General features: G+C 43.3%; 1 protein-coding gene across 7 annotated transcripts in view; it reads left to right on the top strand.

The window, feature by feature from the left end:
• MAPKBP1 (mitogen-activated protein kinase binding protein 1) overlaps positions 1-17,338 on the top strand; it is a 120,736-nt gene that overhangs the window by 97,133 nt on the left and 6,265 nt on the right. For 3 of the 7 annotated variants that reach the window (XM_088670344.1, XM_035111943.3, XM_088670358.1), the window contains 9 exons: positions 4,332-4,480; positions 5,110-5,159; positions 6,451-6,687; positions 7,071-7,240; positions 8,647-8,783; positions 10,545-10,724; positions 11,291-11,366; positions 12,538-12,839; positions 13,676-14,743. In XM_088670344.1, the coding sequence (XP_088526470.1) occupies positions 4,332-4,480; positions 5,110-5,159; positions 6,451-6,687; positions 7,071-7,240; positions 8,647-8,783; positions 10,545-10,724; positions 11,291-11,366; positions 12,538-12,839; positions 13,676-14,743 (2,369 nt within the window). The remainder of the gene's footprint in view (positions 1-4,331; positions 4,481-5,109; positions 5,160-6,450; positions 6,688-7,070; positions 7,241-8,646; positions 8,784-10,544; positions 10,725-11,290; positions 11,367-12,537; positions 12,840-13,675; positions 14,744-17,338) is intronic. The other 4 variants (XM_035111960.3, XM_088670353.1, XM_035111951.3 and 1 more) reach the window with 4 other exon arrangements.

The following is a 17,338-nucleotide window of genomic DNA, read 5'->3' as shown; positions in this document are numbered from 1 at the left end:
GTCAGAAAAGGGGAGGTAGATGAGGAGGAAAGCATTTTGCATGTGCTCAAAAGTGCTCTGTTCTATTTGCTCTGGTAAGGTATTGCAAAGTTCTAATCCCTGCTGAGTCATTGCTGACATTAAATCCTGCTGGTGCCTCAGTAATATCCTTCCCTGCTATGCCTCAGCAGTTTGCTGTGGAGAAGCCTTTTCAAGCCAAAAATGCTGGAGCTGTGGAGCAGTGTTCTTTTTATAGCAAACTCTTTGCCATTCCAGCAGCTGCACACAGCCTTTGCCTTTTTTGAGGGGCAGCCTGTGTGTCAGGCACTGCCGGTTTCAGTCAATATTATAAAGCTTGCTTGTCACATGCTCTTGCTGGGAAAGGTTGAGTCTGCCGCATACCAAGCCCTCAGCTTGTAGGAAAACACGTTTGGTGACCTCTTTGATTTAGCTGAGTGCTGTCTGTCTGGTCAGCATTTAAAAGGATTGTTTCCTGCACTGGCCCTAGTTGTTGGATATGAGTAGAGAGACCTGAGGAGCACTGCTTGATGAATGTCGGAAGGATGTAAGCTTCACTGTAAGGAGCTTAAAAGCTGGGGAAGTTGTGTAAGAAACTTTTAAACAAATGGGTATTCATTTATTTTAGATTGGATTAAGGTTACATCGATTTTGTTGCTGCTTGATGTTTGTAAGGTTGTTGGTTTGTGTGTAGCTAGGGAAAAGGTCTGCAGAAATCTTTTAATTGCCCTGTGACACTTTTAGCTCACCTTTCTAGTTCCATTGTTTAAACTTGGTATAAGAAAGGAGGTGATGGATGGAAGATCCATTTGGAAGCCAGCTAGTGCCTTCAGTAGTGTTACTGAGAACACCAGAAAATGAATGCGCAGAAACCTTGTGGAATGTTCTGAGAATTATACTGCTGATGTGGCAAGCGGGAGAATTGAAATGCTTCAGTTTGAAATGTCATGTTCTCTATCCTCTTAGCAGATATAATATGGACCTGTTCTTACAAAGCACAGTTTGGAGGTTTAGGAATGTGCCATTGGGCTCATGTGCTCCCTCCTCTGCTTCTTAGGTATTTCAAATCATGGTTTGCCGTGACTCAGAAAATTATGGACTGTACTTTCCCTCCAAATCTCGATTTGAAAGCCTGGTTTGGACTGAAGTTGGTTGCAAACCACACTTTGGAAGATTTGCAAACCAGATTTGGACGTTGCAGCAAACTATAGTTAGAGCATACTAAGAAAATGAGAGAATGAAACAACGGGGTGGGGGGAGTGTGAGGAGGAGAGAAGATGAGAGCCCACTGCACATTTCTCAGCCATGGTGGTGGTTTTGGATTTTTTGAAGACTACGTTCCTGATATAGGTACCACTGTGATGGAATGCACATCTGATAATCACTGAGACTCACATGGATCCCTGCATCTATTTACATAATAATGAATTAATTTGTGATACATCTTTTTTTAAAAAAATCTTTTTTTAATGCTTTATTCAAGTTTCAGATTCTAAGGACGGATTTTTATGCTGGATTCCTTTTTTTCCTGATGAGGATTTCCTGTTACTGTATTCTGTTATAACTGTTTTTAATTTTAAATTGTTTCAACCTGCCCTGGGACCGCTGTCAAATAATGCTGTGTTGTTGTTGTTTTACTTGTAGAGAGGGGTGGGAGAAGATTTTCAGGCCAGTGTTTATACCAGGGGTATATGTTGTTGGACTCCTCAACTCCCAGCATGGCCTATGGTCAGGGATGATGGGATATGTAGTTCAACAACATGTGGAGGATCACAGGTTGATTTATACAGTTTAAAAACACATTTTGCTTTCTTGTTGTTGTTCCCCTCCCTTGTCCAGTTACCCTTATGAAAGCTTCCCCCACCCTCTCAACAAGAAATATTTTATATTATCTAAACATAAGCTGTGAAGCTTAAAGGCTTTTTATGAACTGAGATCATGGTTATAGCTTTCCCTTCTTTTTTCCTGGTGATTTTGGATGAAGTGTACATGTCAAGAGCGAATTAAAGTTGGCTTTGATGGCACTGCTGTGCTGAAGGTAGATCGCTTGCACTCAGTGCTACACTTTTAGAAAAAGAGGTGCCGGAACACACCATGGACACTGCCCTCATTCTCTTAGAATGGCAATGATGCCCACCTGACAGGTGGAAGAACTGAGTTGGTGGGATTATTTGGTGGAAGCGGTAAAGCAAATTGATACACATTGAGTATCACATGGCAGTGAATCAAGGCAGTGGTGACCATAGCCTGGATAAAGAGGCTAAATATCATTGTAACAAGGCATGTCCTTTAATTTCTTTAAATATACATATGCATGCCATCTAAAAAAAGCTTTAAAAAATAAGCTAGTGCCTAAGAAAACAAGTTACACCATATGTTTATAAGCTTTTTTTCTTTTATGGAAAAGTCTCGTTATATCTGTGATGCACATGCAACCAGCAACAACTGTGGAAATGTTATTGCAGTTGATGCATATGGAAGCACACCTAACACCTGCATGGGAGGCAGCTCCTTCAAGGCATGGCCTGCTGTTGTTTTCCTCGTTCCTTTTCAAGCGCAGGCCTGTACCCAAAGCACTTTATAAAAGCCTCGCCTGTATTGCATACTACTGCTCATATTTTCCTGCTCTCAAGGGTTGCTGCCATTTGAAAGAGATCACCACCCATGGATGCATATTCCCTTTCACCACAGACAGCCATGATCTCTGCCTTGCCTCCATAGATTATTTGTCTAATCCTCTTTAAAAGTTTTGGGTGGTGGAGAGGGGGTGGAGAGAGAAATTCATAGAGGAGCGGGCTATTGACAGCCACTAGCCATGATGGCTATGCTCTGCCTCTGCTGGAAATCACAGGAAAAGGTGTTATTGTGCTCAGATCTTGCTTGATGCCTGTGGGCATCTGGTTGCCCCCTGGGAGAACAGGATGCTGAACTAGACGGACCATTGGCCTGATCCAGCAGACTATTCTGAGTGTTATTAGATCTGGGGCAGTTGAAGTCTTGAGTGGGTGGTTTATATAGTAGATTGTCAGGGATTTCTGACCATTGACACTCTACCAGCCGATTACTGTCTCTTGGCACTGGTGTAGCACCTGCTCTGCTTTTGCTTATTCAGGTGGAATGGATTGGTGGAGTGTGATGTCATCAGAGCATGGATGGCACCTTGCCCCCATTCCCTAAGATCTTTTGGAAGTGCAGCACTCAGGGAGACCAAAGGCAATTGGAACAGGCCATCTGCTCAAAGGCAGGCTCAGCAAGCCACCCCCACCCCCTGCAGTCATTCTAGATGACTCAGGACAGTGTTTTAAGAGCGTACTAATTTGAAAAATAAAGATTCTCTGTTTGCAGAAAGGAAGTTGGTGCCCCTTAGCCCTATTTCTGTACTGCTGGCAATTTGCACATTGCAGGGAAAGTTATTCCCTCTCCAGGCTACCCTGTATTTGGTAGATTAAGTTATTTTTGTCTCCAGAATAATGCCTAGCTCGAAACACCTACCCGCAGCACTCGTAGCAGTTGCTAATGGCAATCATGGCTTTCCTTGTGTAAAGTCATGGAACACGTGTGATGTCAATGGATTTAAATGTGACATTTCTTGGAGATGGGCAGTTTTGGCTGCTTTGGTTCAGTTCTTGCTTTGCCTGAAAGGGGAAAATGTGAGTCTCTCTGGGGAAAGTTTATGCTCAGAGCTCATACCAGGAATGCCTACCTTATCCATTTTGATTAAGGATCCGTCCCAGATATTCTAAGCACTCTTTTATTGTGTAGCAGTGCAACATAACACTGAGTTATGGTGTGCTGGTCTTACATTGCCAACTGTCTTTTCTCATAACTGCATTCTTTGACCTTCCTTCCTTCCCCTGCGGAGGTCAAATTTGCCTCTGTGCAGCACAACAAATTTTGTATTGTGCTTTATAAAATTAAAGCATGAAAGGATGAGAGGAAATGTCTAAAGGCACAATTTAAGAATTTTCAAGTGCCTTAGATTATTAGTGGGAGAGATTTATGTGTGCATGCAACTCTCCCACTAAAACCAATGGGACATGAAAATTGCTTAACTTTGCCTCAGAGTGCTATGTTAGGGATTTGCGGTGAAGTGTGTTTCTAGCCTGTTTAATATGCTTTCACCATATCTGTGGACCAGTAGCACTTTTAAGGTATGTTTTCTGGAAGTCAGAAAGACTTAGGTACATCTAATTCCCATCTCCATCCCTCCTGTTTAAAGTTGCTGTGGCTCAATGGCGGCATTCTGGAGCTGTGCACAAGAGTGTTTTGAATAAATAATGTTGATGCTCACCGTGTACCTTATGCCAATGCTTCTCTTCATTCTGCCTTTCTAGGCACGAGTCGGTCTCTGTCCTCTCATCTGCGCCAGTGCTGTCATCGGACAGTGACAAAGATGGTGAAGACGAAGGGAATGAGGAGGATGAGCTACATGGGCTACAGTCCTTCCAAGTGCAGACTAATGGCAACACTGAAAGGGATTCAGGTATATGGGAAGAGGAGCATATGGTATTCTGGAAGGAATAAAGAAAGAACCAGGAGAGAAGCTGACAGCTGGCTTGTACAGTTTCTTGCTGTTTTCTTCACACAGCCCTCATGGTCCTTGCAAGGAGAAAGTAATGTGAACCAGCAGCGCACAAGCACACTTGGCAGCCATTTCCCACAATTGTGCCAGCATGCGCTTCCAATTCTTACAGGGTGTTTCTCCAAACAATTGTGGTCCTGGAGTAATTCATGTAGAGAGAGTATGGCAGAAAATGACTCAGAACGAGCCCTGCACGAAAATCTAGGACAATTGCTGTATGAGATTGTCCAACTGATTGTCCAACTGTGCCAACAGCTGACAATGCAGGAGTTTGCTAAGCTGAGACGGGAAGTTGGTGCTGTTATTTCCACTAGGGAATTGTAAGAATTCTGAGCAGATTACTACTTAATTAACCTACTAAAACAAGTGATATGTGCATGCGTATACTCATGGGGCTTAAAAAGAAATGGGTTCTGTTGTGATTTATCTTTGTTTAACCAAAGATGTTGCACACAGATTGTGTGTGGAAGAGCTTTGTGATGGTGGGAAGAAAATCAGCTTTGTTGACTTGTGTCTTTTTCTCCTCCTAGATCCAGATCTTTCTCTTTCAAGAAGCTTTTCCCACTGGGAAATGAGGAGGGTGAGTTTTCAATACATTTTTTTTTAAAAAAAGCCTCTGAAATGTAAGAACAGCAGCTGAAGAGCAGGTGGATATTCACAGAGTCAGTCTGTCCTAAGATGCATGATGCATTGATGTAGTCTTCACACCACCCCTTTTCTATAGCCTGCCAGTTTCTAAATGCTAGGTACAGGATGTACCTCTTTGTTGTGTTAGGCTCTCTCCATTGCAGACCTCCTTAAACAGGTTGGGGACTGCTGAGAAGACGTCATTTATTCATAGAAAGCTGGTTGGCATTGAGAGGCATATATTCTGAGAGTGCCGTGGATGCTTCAAATAGGAATGTGTTTCCCAAAACGGAATGGATCATGTATGAATTGGTAATACCACCTTGCCACCTGTTTCAAGACAAGCTTGTTCAGCAGCTTGTCAGCTATGCAGGTAGCAGAGCTTACATCCTGCGTGCTAGCAGGGAGAAGCAAAGTGGACACGACTGACTTGTTTTCTGCAAAGCAGTAATTGTGGTTTGTCGTGACCTGTGAATGAAATCAGTGCCTCTTGAGGCTTAATGCCATGAGAAATGGTATAAGATGCCCATCCCTCTCCCCCCGCCCCCCGCCGGCCTGGTTTATGTCATGCTAAACTCCTAGTCCTCTGACACCGATTAAATATTTTACTCAAAAGTGCAGTAGGAGCACCCTATCCCCTCAGCTGATCAGAAGTCATTGTGCTCGGCCAAACCCTTTTTGGAGACAGGGACACATTTGGAAATCTACAACTATCACAAGCATCACAACATGCCCATTTGACAGAAGAAAAATTGGTGATGTGCATAACTCCACCCCTAAATCAGGCAAAACAGATAAAACATAATTTTAAAAAAATCGACCAGGAGTCTTGCGTGGATGGAGGGGTGCCTGAGCACTGTGGTACCCAAGCTTTTCTAGGAAAAACATGGAGAAGCTGCCTAGGACCAATCAAGCAGCAGTTATCTGTTCTATTAAAATTCTATTAAAATCCAAGGTCTTTCCCAAGGTTTTGCACTGGTGGGTGAAACTAGATACTGCTGAAAATATGTGTAATGTTTAAATAACTGCACCACAACATAGTGAGGACATGTCCTTTCTTGTTGCCTTATCTCTCTGATTTTGTTCTGACTGTCCTCTTTAAGAGATCTTATTCTGGCCTTGCCTTTTCATCTATTTTTTTTACTATAATAACTCTGGCATTCTGCTGCTCTGAGCAGATTCATTAACAATTAAGTCCTGCTCCTTTGGCATTGCTTTTTACAAGTTACTTCATTTTCCTTCAGGCAAAAGAGATGGCAATGATTCAGTGTTCGGAGGCCACCATGAGCAAGGCGCCTCGGCAGCGTGGTCGTTGGTCACAACCCACAGGCAGCCTAGAGATGACGGTTAAATCCATGCTTGACTTGCGGCAGCTGGACTCTTTCTCCGTCTCCCGCTCTGCCAGCCGAGATTCTCTTTCCCAGGTCAGCAATGGGGATGACCAAGAAGAGCGTCCTGATCTCCCTCTGTGTGTCAAGAGTGTAAGAGCTTCCCTTCTTAATGCAAGAGATGAGAAACTACCACATGGGAGGGATGGCGTTCTGCAACGAAGTCTCTGACCTTTTTGAATTCTGACCATTACGTGCATTGTGGGTTAGTGCACTGGATCCTGCTCTGGGCTTTAGATGGAGCAGCCATCAAAACCAATCAGCTACCAGACCAATGTTTGCTGGGAATTGTAGGAATATAAAAACATGAATAAAAGATATTCTGCTCCTTTGCTCCTTACAACAGAATCAGTAGCCCAACTGGCAGGCAGGTGGATAAGGCTCATGCCTCTCTGAAGTGGCATTGTTAACTGCAGTTTTTCTGCATGTTGCTTCACCAAAGCTAAACTAGCTTTGTTTCTGCATTGATATTCTAGGCTGGAGGCTCTGCAGCTCCTCAGGAAAACCAGCCTTGTGTTCGACCCCAAGTTATTCGCCTTGTGTCCTGTGAAGGGGGGATTTTCCCCCAGGAACTGGAGCCTTCAGAGAGCGAGGAATGTGTCATCTACCCAGAACAAGATGAGATTCACCCTGCAGATGTTAGCAGGTAAAAAAAATAATTCCTTTTCTGCGCCTTGCTTTTAGTTAATTAAGATTGTATGCCCGCTCCCCAAAGGAAATAATAATAATGATTTGATGATCTGGGTGAGGCACCATGCTGTCCACCACATTCCAAAGTTACTGATGGGTTTTATAAATGTCGGCCTGACTGTAGCATGCAGGCCGCAATGAGATGAGGCCCGTTAACATAATATTTGCTTGTGAAAAAAGCTTTCTCCTTGGATGACTGTCTTGTGAGTTTTTTGTCCTCTCCTGCTCTCCGTCCTCTTCTCTCATGCTTGCCTGGTTTTGAATTTAGTAAGAGAATTCCTGAGCTTGTTCTTGAAACAACTAAAACAGTGGTTGTTTGGAGATGCCACTAACATGACTTGGAGGAGTCATGCGGTATAATAAAAATATTGAAGAAACCGGAGAGACATCGGCCTGCTTCCAGCGATCTCTCCCTTAATTATAACATTTAACTCTCCCTTCCCTCTGTAGCTGTTTCATTTCCTCGGCTTCCAACGTACAGTGTTACGATTGTGGGCTGTGGATGTGCCTCCACAAGCTATTACACTCTGAAGGGTGCTTTTTTATATATAAAAAAGGCTGACTATTAGTGCTCTTCCCACCTCACCTCACCCCCACCCCGCCACTTCTGCTTTATGTTTCTAATGTTATAGTTCTAAGATTTAAACAGAGCAGATTGTGGACTCTTGGAGCTGTCAGACAGTGGGGGGAGGTCATTCTGGGCAGCGTTTGGAAGCCTGATGGACATGGCACTCACAGAACTTGCAAGCTGCGGTACAGTTAGTGTAAATAATATTCTCAGCATTAGTGACCTTCATGCTTGAGTTCAATTGCAGTGACTAGGAGGATTTAAACATAAAAGAACTCCCAAGTATTCCATAAACAGAAAGCCTTTTCTTTCAGCCACGGAGCTAAGAGAAGCTGCGTTAAGCTAAACATACACTGCTGGAGTTAGGACCGAGAGCTGTTGTCATGGTGATGTGTGGAGTCTCTTAAAATGCCATATGCAAACTGGTTTTCCTCTCATTGGCTTGGTTATCCGTAAGGATTTTCACATATGGCCTAGACACAGATGGTAGCTTAGGCCTCGATTTTTCTGTGGATGTGGCTCTTGAGCGTCTTTTAGTTGGTGAGGAAAATACGAGAGAGAGAGAGAGAGAGAGAGAGAATATAATGGAAATGGAAGGGGAAAGTCCAAATGTCACTGTCCAAGCTCTATGAAGTGCAAAATAATTGTGCATAAATGGTGAAAAGGTTAGGCTTTACAAAACTTATTTTTCGCAATGGTGGGAAGTTAGTAGCACAGGTAAGGTCTTTAAAAGTGTAATAGTTTAAAAGTTGTCAATGCTGGTTCTCACACTTGATTCTTCCCCCCTCTCTCAGCGAGTTCCAGGTAAAAGCACTTCCCCATGGGAAACTAGGTAGAGGCTACCACAGCAACGGGTGCCCAGATAAACACAGCCCTGACAGTGCCTGCTCCGTGGATTACAGCAGCAGCCGCCTCTCGAGCCCTAATGAAGGTGAGATATTTTAAACTATTTGGACTTGTGCCCCACCCCCATTCTGAAAACTTCAGCAAGATGCTAAGTTAGCAGGGACAAGAAGGAGTTAAAATGAAATATATAAAACCAAAACAAGTACCATACCAGGCCAGCTTAATCTTGGCCACCAGAAAGCATTCCAGATGAAAAGGTTTCACATGCTTCTGATACGTGTTTGAAATACTGGCAGACATTTGACTTTCTCTGATGCTCTCATTGCACCTTTGTGGGTGACTGAATATATTTCTTCTGTGGTACCTCCAGGTTTGCCCTACTGGGGGAACTAATATAAAGAGGCTCTCCTGGACCAGAGCTACATCTTGCAGCTGGTGCATGGCCACTGCTGCAAACAACAATCTCCTAAGTTTCTTTCCCTACCCCACCCCGAAAATATGTATATGCAAAATCCTAACCAGGATTTGCCCCTTTCTCTCAGGAACCCTGCCCCCTCCCAAAACATTTAGAGCTAAACAACACCATTCCCACAAGAAACTCTCAACCACATTCCCAAATGGGCAAAGTGAGCTTTCCTTCCCCAATGCCAAACAGCAAGTGCAGTGGGCAGAGCCACAGAAAAAGGCAGCAAATGGAAGCAGCTCCTGGAACGGAAGAATTGAGAGCATGCTTAGAGTGCACTCCTGACTCTTCCTTTCGAATTTGGCATTGGAGCTTTACCTGTCCAACATCTGATGTCATTTGATGGACACAGGTGGCTGTGGTTTGGGCCAAACTGAAAGAGGAGACCTGGTGGGCCAGTTTAGGTTTGAGGTTCTCGTATGGATTGACGAGTGGGGAGGGTTGTGGGAGAGGAGACTGACGTGTTCAAGCATCTGACAACTTATTGTAAGTACCCCAGAGAAGGGTGGCATGTGGAATTCAGGGTTAAATAAATGGTGGGGTGTTAAAATAAATAAATCCCCCTCTCTGTATTAAACAAGAATTTATCAGGAGTCAGGAAAGGGGAAAGGCACCAGTTCTGGGTACCACAGTTCAAGAAGGATACTGACAAGCTGGAACATGTCCAGAGGAGGGCAACCAAAATGGTCAAAGGCCTGGAAACGATGCCTTATGAGGAACGGCTTAGGGAGCTGGGTATGTTTAGCCTGGAGAAGAGAAGGTTAAGGGGAGATATGATAGCCATGTTCAAATATATTAAATGATGCCATATAGAGGAGGGAGAAAGGTTGTTTTCTGCTGCTCCAGAGAAGCAGACACAGAGCAATGGATTCAAACTACAAGAAAGAAGATTCCACCAGTAAGAGCTGTTCGACAGTGGAATTTGCTGCCAAGGAGTGTGGTGGAGTCTCCTTCTTTGGAGGTCTTTAAGCAGAGGCTTGACAGCCATATGTCAGGAATGCTTTGATGGTGTTTCCTACTTGGCAGGGGGTTGGACTGGATGGCCCTTGTGGTCTCTTCAACTCCAGGCCACCTTTTCCCTGTTCTACTTTCCTGAACTCCCACCATTCCTACAAAGGAATAAAATGCTCCAAGTTCAGGGCCAACCACAAACCTGAACCCTTTCCCTGCAGTACTATAGAGCAGTAAAGGCCCCAGGAGTAGGAAAGGGGTAAAAGAAAAGTTCTTCTCTTCTCTCCCCCCCCCCCCCCGGTATGAATACTTGCAAAATTCTTCTTCTTACGGGATAACAGATACACTCCCAACATTTTGTTGCAGATCCCCCTGTGCAATCTACTGTACATTGTTGTGCAAGTTACGTTTGTGTCATGTTTTCCACTTTAGATTCTGAGAGTACAGAACCTCTCAGTGTGGATGGTACATCCGATCTGGATGAACAGGTGGGAGAAGAGGATGAGGAGGATGTCAGCCCTGGTCTGTTGGAAGGAGATGTCCCCAGGACTCCAGATCAGGAGAAGTTCCTCAAGCAGCATTTTGAGACCCTGGCCAGTAACGGTGAAAAGGGTACATTTTCAAAACTCTTGACCTTTTTGTGATGTTCCCAAATCTACTAAATGTACTTTAGACTCTCAGTGTGCCCACCTGCTGTGACTCTCCTGTGGTATTCCATTGGTAGAATAGAGAAAATAATGAGAAGTGGGGCATATAAAACCTGTAGCACCTCGTGTAAGTTTGGTAGCACAATGAATGTAGCCTTGTCAAAATGGCAGCTTCCTCTTTTTTTTGCTGACCTAGGGAGAAAGTAATACAGTACTGGCTTGACTCATCTGTTTGTGGTGGGAATTGAGTAGAAATGCAGTGGCCCCTAGTGGTAGACGTTGGCATGTTAAATGTTGTGATGAAGAGTAGAATTGTAAGAACAAGAGTATCTGGCACCTTAAAGACTAACCAGTTGATTGTGGCATAAGCTTTGATGGACTAGAGTCCACTGCTATTCATTCATTCATTCATTTATAAAATATTTATATGCCACTATGTCATTAAAAACATGTATCAAAGCAGTCTACAGCAACAAAACTGTACAATGAAAACCTCCTAATTTTGTACATTTCCCCCTTTTTAATTCGTAGGTGGCTCATGTAGGACCCTGGAGAGAACGGAAAACAGTATTTCTTCTCGCTTTCTGTCTCAGTCTCCTGCTCTCAGGTAGAGTCACAGTTTTCTTTACTGCTGGATAGTCCGGCCTTGCTTTGGCTCAGGCATGACAACCTCATTTCTTGAACTTTCTGCTCCTGGTGCATCTTAGCAAAAAAGGCTTGCTCTTATGAAGAGCCAGATCTTTTTTTTCTATAAAAAGACTGTGTCTGTTTTGGGAGGGTGATTTGGAAAAGCCCAGGTACCCCAATGTTCATTCATGGTGGCTGTCTTTGCTTCTCTTTCTTCAGTCTCCCAATGAACTTCATAGCTGTGTCGATGAATCCATTTTAGCTGATATAAGAACTAAATTTTGCCATGTGATTTACTCTTCATCATTTATGCGCTTTAAAAAAGATTTTGCACTTCATTAAGCTTGGACAGTGAAAAAACCTTATTCAGTCTTGCTTTACCAATGAGCTTTAATCTGATTTTCTTCCATTAGCAAACTCCTTGTTTTGCTGACTAAGCTCCAGACACTGCATGACTTTTTTTTTAATTGTTATTTCAGGGACCCTGTTAAATCTGATGGAGGTCAGAAATGGTGATCTTGTGTATTAGAAAAGGGCGTCTATGAATGTTAGGGTTTACTGAGCACATGGTTCTGTTTTTTTTGCTAAAGTAGCAAGCAGAAGATCAGTCTACCCTGATTGCCTACAACTGTATGCTGAGGGCTTTAAGTTAGTGCTAACATCCTGGTTTTCAGGTAGAAGAGGAGACTGAAAAGCAGGCACAGATATCCCATGAGTAGTACAGGTCTCTTTCTCTAGAGAGTTTAAGTGGACAAAAGTGAGGGCCGGAATCCAGTAGCATGCTGAGCTGAGAAAACCTTAACCCTGATTATAACTATAGCTTATCTTCCCTTGCTGAAACCTCTCCGTTTCCCCCTTTTCACTTAACCCTCCTATATAGTAGTCTTGTCTTTGATTAGTCTATGTTCACCTTACATCCAAGGGGAAAATGTGTTTGTATGATGATTTTGGCAGTAAGAGCTTGTCTTGATGGCTGTGTAGAATCATAGAAATATAGGGTTGGAAGGGACCCCTAGGGTCATCTAGTAGTCCAACCCCCTTAAATGAAGGAACCACAGCCCCAAATTAGCTACACAGTACTGTTTTATTTTTATTTCAAATGGTGATGGTATTGTGACCTTATATATCCTGCCCTGTCTTTGTCTCTATAGGCAACTGTCACTTTCTTCATCAAATCTGGTATTGGATCGGAAGCCCGCTGAGTTGCCTGACTTTCCGAAGCAAGTTTCTGCTGATCTGCTGAAAAATGGGCTTGACCACCAGAACATGGCCCTGGAGAATGGCATCTTCCAAAATGATGTTAATTCATTTAGATCACTCTATATGCAGAGAAAGAGGAAACCTGCGTTAGAGATCAACAGGGGTCCTGGAAGACCACCTGGGCCTTTCCCCGATAGTGATGGGGCAGTGGTGATGAGGAAATCCCAGTCAGTTCATGACCTTGTTCATAATGGTAAGGAAGTGGCTGGGTATTGTGGAAATCATTAAAAGCAAAAGGCCTCCAAAATAGAAAGCTGCCCAGCATTGGAGATGAGAGCCAATTATCTACCAGCTTTAGAGGTGGACGGGGGATAGTCCCTGTCAACACCAAAGGCACCTCCTCTATGCCTCGTGGGTGGCCTGAGCTGGAGAAATGCAGAAATAATTGCTGTCACTGGTGATGGCAAGAGGAGGACTTAACCTGCTTCCTCTGGAAAGCACAAATTGTTTAAAGGTGTTAGAGATACTAGGAGCAATCCACCTGGAAATTCTTTAACGGGAACTCAAGCAAAAGTCATGGAATCACCATTTATTTCAGTGCAGCTTGTGCAGATAACATTCCTAGTGAAACTCTCCCACTTACTGCCTTAGTGTGGTTTTGCATGCATAATTGGGGCTGCTTTTACTTTGTGTGATGCTCTGCATCAATCAAAGGAGCATTCCACACCTACTTTTATTAATACTCCTATGATTCCCAAGCCATCGTTCGTAGCCCTCTGACTTCTTTTCGCTGTAAAGGAAACACATTTTTTTTTTGCAAATACGAGGTGGCGTTTGCAGTAATCCCCATCACACAGAACAAAGGTTAAAATAATCCATGCACTGCTATCTCTGGTCACATATTGAGTCAGAAATTTAGACAACAGGGTGTCTGGGACATGGGGCAGTTGCTCAAAATGATTCCCTGAACATAGTTGTTTTGTCTAGTGCTTCATCCTGTAGCCTGAAGTGAAATAGTAATGACATTAAAAAGCTGGAGCTATTTTGATTGTCTCCAGACCAGTGCACTTATTTCTTCCATTTCCACAGATAAGGTTCCAGGAGTGATGCCTTCTGCTAGGCAACGTCCTCAGACCCTAATGGTAGGTGAGAAAGATCCAAGGTCCAGTAGCTGTCGGGTTCTGTCTGCAACTCTATTGAAGACAGATGGCTCCAGCTCTCTGCAAGCAAAAGACAGCAAAGCTGCAAAACCAAAGTCCTACATGAGCCCCACCACTAGCTTCATGGCCAAGATGTCCCGCAGCGTATCTGTGGGAGAGAATCTGTGCCTTGGCGACTCTGCAGAACACTTGGCTGAGGTGAAGGTCAGCCCACAAGTACCAGAGAAGACACAGTTGAATCCTTTAGGGGACACTGAGAAGAACAAGCCGCTTGTGAAGGAGAATGGCCTCGTGAAACCTCCTTTTCAGCAAGCTACAAGTTCTTCATCACCCAAATCCTTTCACAGCAAGCTAGCTGCTTCTAACCGGGCCCATTTGATCCTTGACATCCCCAAATCTCTGCCTGACAGACCGACTTTGGCTTCTTTTTCACCAACTGCCAAATCAAAACCACTGCTGGAATCTCCCCAGTCACCTGCTGGCACTGGTACAAAGAAGCACTCGTTTCCTGAAGGATGGGCCTCCAAGCTGGAAAACCAACCAGCTATGCCACTAGGCCTTGGTAAAAGTAGCCCAGCAGGTCCCTTTACAGAGACTCTAAAAGAGAACCGTACGTTGTTGAGGACCCAAGTCCAAGTCCAGCTTGAACCGGGGGCTACTAACCCCAAACTGAAAGAGTTTTCAGATGGCCTGCACCCAAAATCTCCAGAATACAGACCACTGAGATGCAGAGAGATAATTGGCAGCCCTGATTGTGTGCCGGAGAATCAGCTTGAGCTTTGCTCACGTGAACCAAGCAGGCCAAGGTCTCCCACAACTGTGGCAGCCCTGGCAGAGGACTCAGGTGTGCACGGATACCCATCTCTAATCTTCTTCCCCCTTCTGTCTCCTGTCTTTGTGAATCGCTTCACACTTCCATCACATTTCTTTACGTCCAGCTTCTGGCCTGTCTCGTCCTGTCTGCACCTGTCTCGTTCCATAAGCCATCCTTTCAATGGTGAGACATTTCAATCTGGCATTCATTTTTCCCCCCTTTTCTGTCCTCAGTTTCTGCTTCCAGATTGTCTTGTGTTCTGTTTTAGTGCCAGCAAATGTTGTGGCTCAAGTGACAATCTGCTTGGTAGGACTAGCACAAGAGTGAATTTATAGTTTTAAAGTAAAAACTGTACACTGGGGGAAGGAAAACCTGTGCCTGACTTTCAGTGTTAAGGTTACTTACCATTTGTTTCACAATCTTCCATTGATCATTGCCAACAGGTCTTCCTGTGCTCACTTGTAAAAAGCAAAATCCTGGACCGACACTAATGAGAGAAGGAACTCATTTATTATATAGAGAGAACATGGCTGGCAAACAAAGCTGGCCAATGTGTAGTTGCTTTGCTACCCTTAATATACTATGGGTATATTAGCTGAATTAAAAACTGCATGTTTTATTCAAGGTACCCTTCCTTATTTTAAATGTGCAGCCATTGCTGCTGAGGTGCAGGGAAAACCATGTCTGGAGCTTGAGGAAGTAAATTCCCACTGTTCTCAGGTTTTCCGAGCTGCTCCAAAGTGAAGTTTTGGGGTCCAGTTCTCTCTTGGAAAGATGTGCCTGCAACACGTTTGGTTAGTTGGTTAAAAAGCAGCACAGGCCATTTCTCAGTTGCATTTGATGGTTGTATGCCATACAATGCATGGTCATGTACCACAAGCCACCCTGAATGTTTTTTGACTTGGTTTATATTGAAGATCACCTAAAATGGAATCACTTTAACAGGAAGGGGCAATTAACGTTTTTCCTAAGATGTAGCATGTTTCTTTACCGACACACCCTCAAATGGGTAAGATGTGAAACATGAAGAGAGAGAGAGACGCTCACTAGAGTATGTTAAAAAGAAGTTTGATTTTTGTTAATATTCTGCCATCTCTGAGCAATGAAGGCAGCTAACAACCAATAAATCTACAAGACATCATAAAAGGCATCAAGTAATTAATAAAACATCACAACATCTCTAAAGATAAATGTAAGCTCAGTGTAAAAAACAACAACCTCAAACCCTTTCCCATAAAGTATCATCAACATAAAACAGCATTTAACAAGTCCATCTGAGTGACTGTTTTTCCTGTGTCAGGCTGTGCAGTTAATGCTGCGCAATTAATTCCATAAAATTGGTATTGCGGCTAATGTAAAAAGTGCTGCAACCAGATGAATAAAGGCTCTGGGCAATATGAGGGATGGATGAGAAACTGAGTTCTAATATTCTGTTCTGCTATTAACTTGCATGTAACTTTGGTACAAAGTTACCTAAACATCTGCTCTCATTCTTTCCCCATCTGCTGGATGTGCACATACTTCTCACTGATAACAGTACGTTGAGATCTATGAAGGAAAATGCTGTGGGATTTAAAGTATGGCTACCCAAACAGCCATATGAAATTCATGTCTGAAGGTTCATTCACACGGCTTCAGAAGTTTTATAGCTCTCATTCATCTATTTAAATAATTTTAGCAACTTGCCTGTGTGTGTTTATGCACACATGCTGCCATTCTTTGATTTCAACAGAATATAAATGCATAATAATCAATGGGAGAAATCCGCAGACAATAAGAAGAGAACAATTTGTGTTCTGATTTAGCAAGAGTAATAGACAAGATAATGGAAGACAATGTATTCTCACTGTAAATTAACAAGAAGATGAAGACCATGTGGATCTGAGGTGTTAGCTGCCACCATTAACCTTTAATGAACCAACCCCTCTCCTTGTGTGCCCCCCCAATTCAGAAACCCACAGAACTTTTGTTTTAACTTGTTATTTACTAGGAGGATTTTTAAGTGGTTCTCATGTGAGTTATGATACAGGAGGACAGAATAAAGGTCGAATCATGCCTGTGTATGTGTATCCCACTTGTATGTCTATCATCTTTGTCCCACTACATGCCTTCAGATGTCCGACCCTGCTTGGTTTATGAGTTGGCAACCAAGCAGACAAAGTTGCCTGCCTTTTAAATAAGGGCAGGATAGCAATGTATTGCTGAAATGTGCTTCCCTCAATCATCCCTCTACTCCATGTTGTTTCTCACCCGTACAAGTTTTATAAAAGAAATGTGCTTCTTTGTTGCCTGTTTGAATTATGTTTCCTAATGAATAGTTAAGTTCTTTGTTTAGGCAAGTATTTCCCAGACTTCTAATAACACTGTCACACTGCTTTCTTAATTAAATTTGGAGGTAGACTTTTACACTTGCACTTCAGTTTAATTTTGGAGAGTATTTCCGTCCTCAGAGGAATCTACCATGTGTTTCCTGCTTGTACTGTATCATGCTTGGGATCTGCCTCCTGATTGGAAAGAGGCAAGTCTGGAGCAACGGTTGGCAGCAGAAATGTGATGTGCAGCCTCTCATGATGGCAGGAAATTATCTGTATCTCTAAATACGGAATGGTTTGAATGATTTAATCACATATGATGCAAAGTTGTGGCAGAAATTCCTGTTACCATTGAAGGATTATTTGGAAGGAGGCTAGGTCAATAGCACAGTGAATGGCTTTGGGATGGCTGCTTTGGCTTCACAGGAACTTTAAAACTATGAAGCTAATTTCTCACAGCACATGT

The sequence above is a fragment of the Zootoca vivipara genome, chromosome 1 (genome assembly GCF_965207765.1).
Source record: "Zootoca vivipara chromosome 1, rZooViv2.hap1.1, whole genome shotgun sequence".
Lineage (NCBI taxonomy): Eukaryota > Metazoa > Chordata > Lepidosauria > Squamata > Lacertidae > Zootoca > Zootoca vivipara.
Note: the sequence above shows the minus strand (reverse complement) of the source record. Positions and strands in the feature narration are given on the sequence as shown.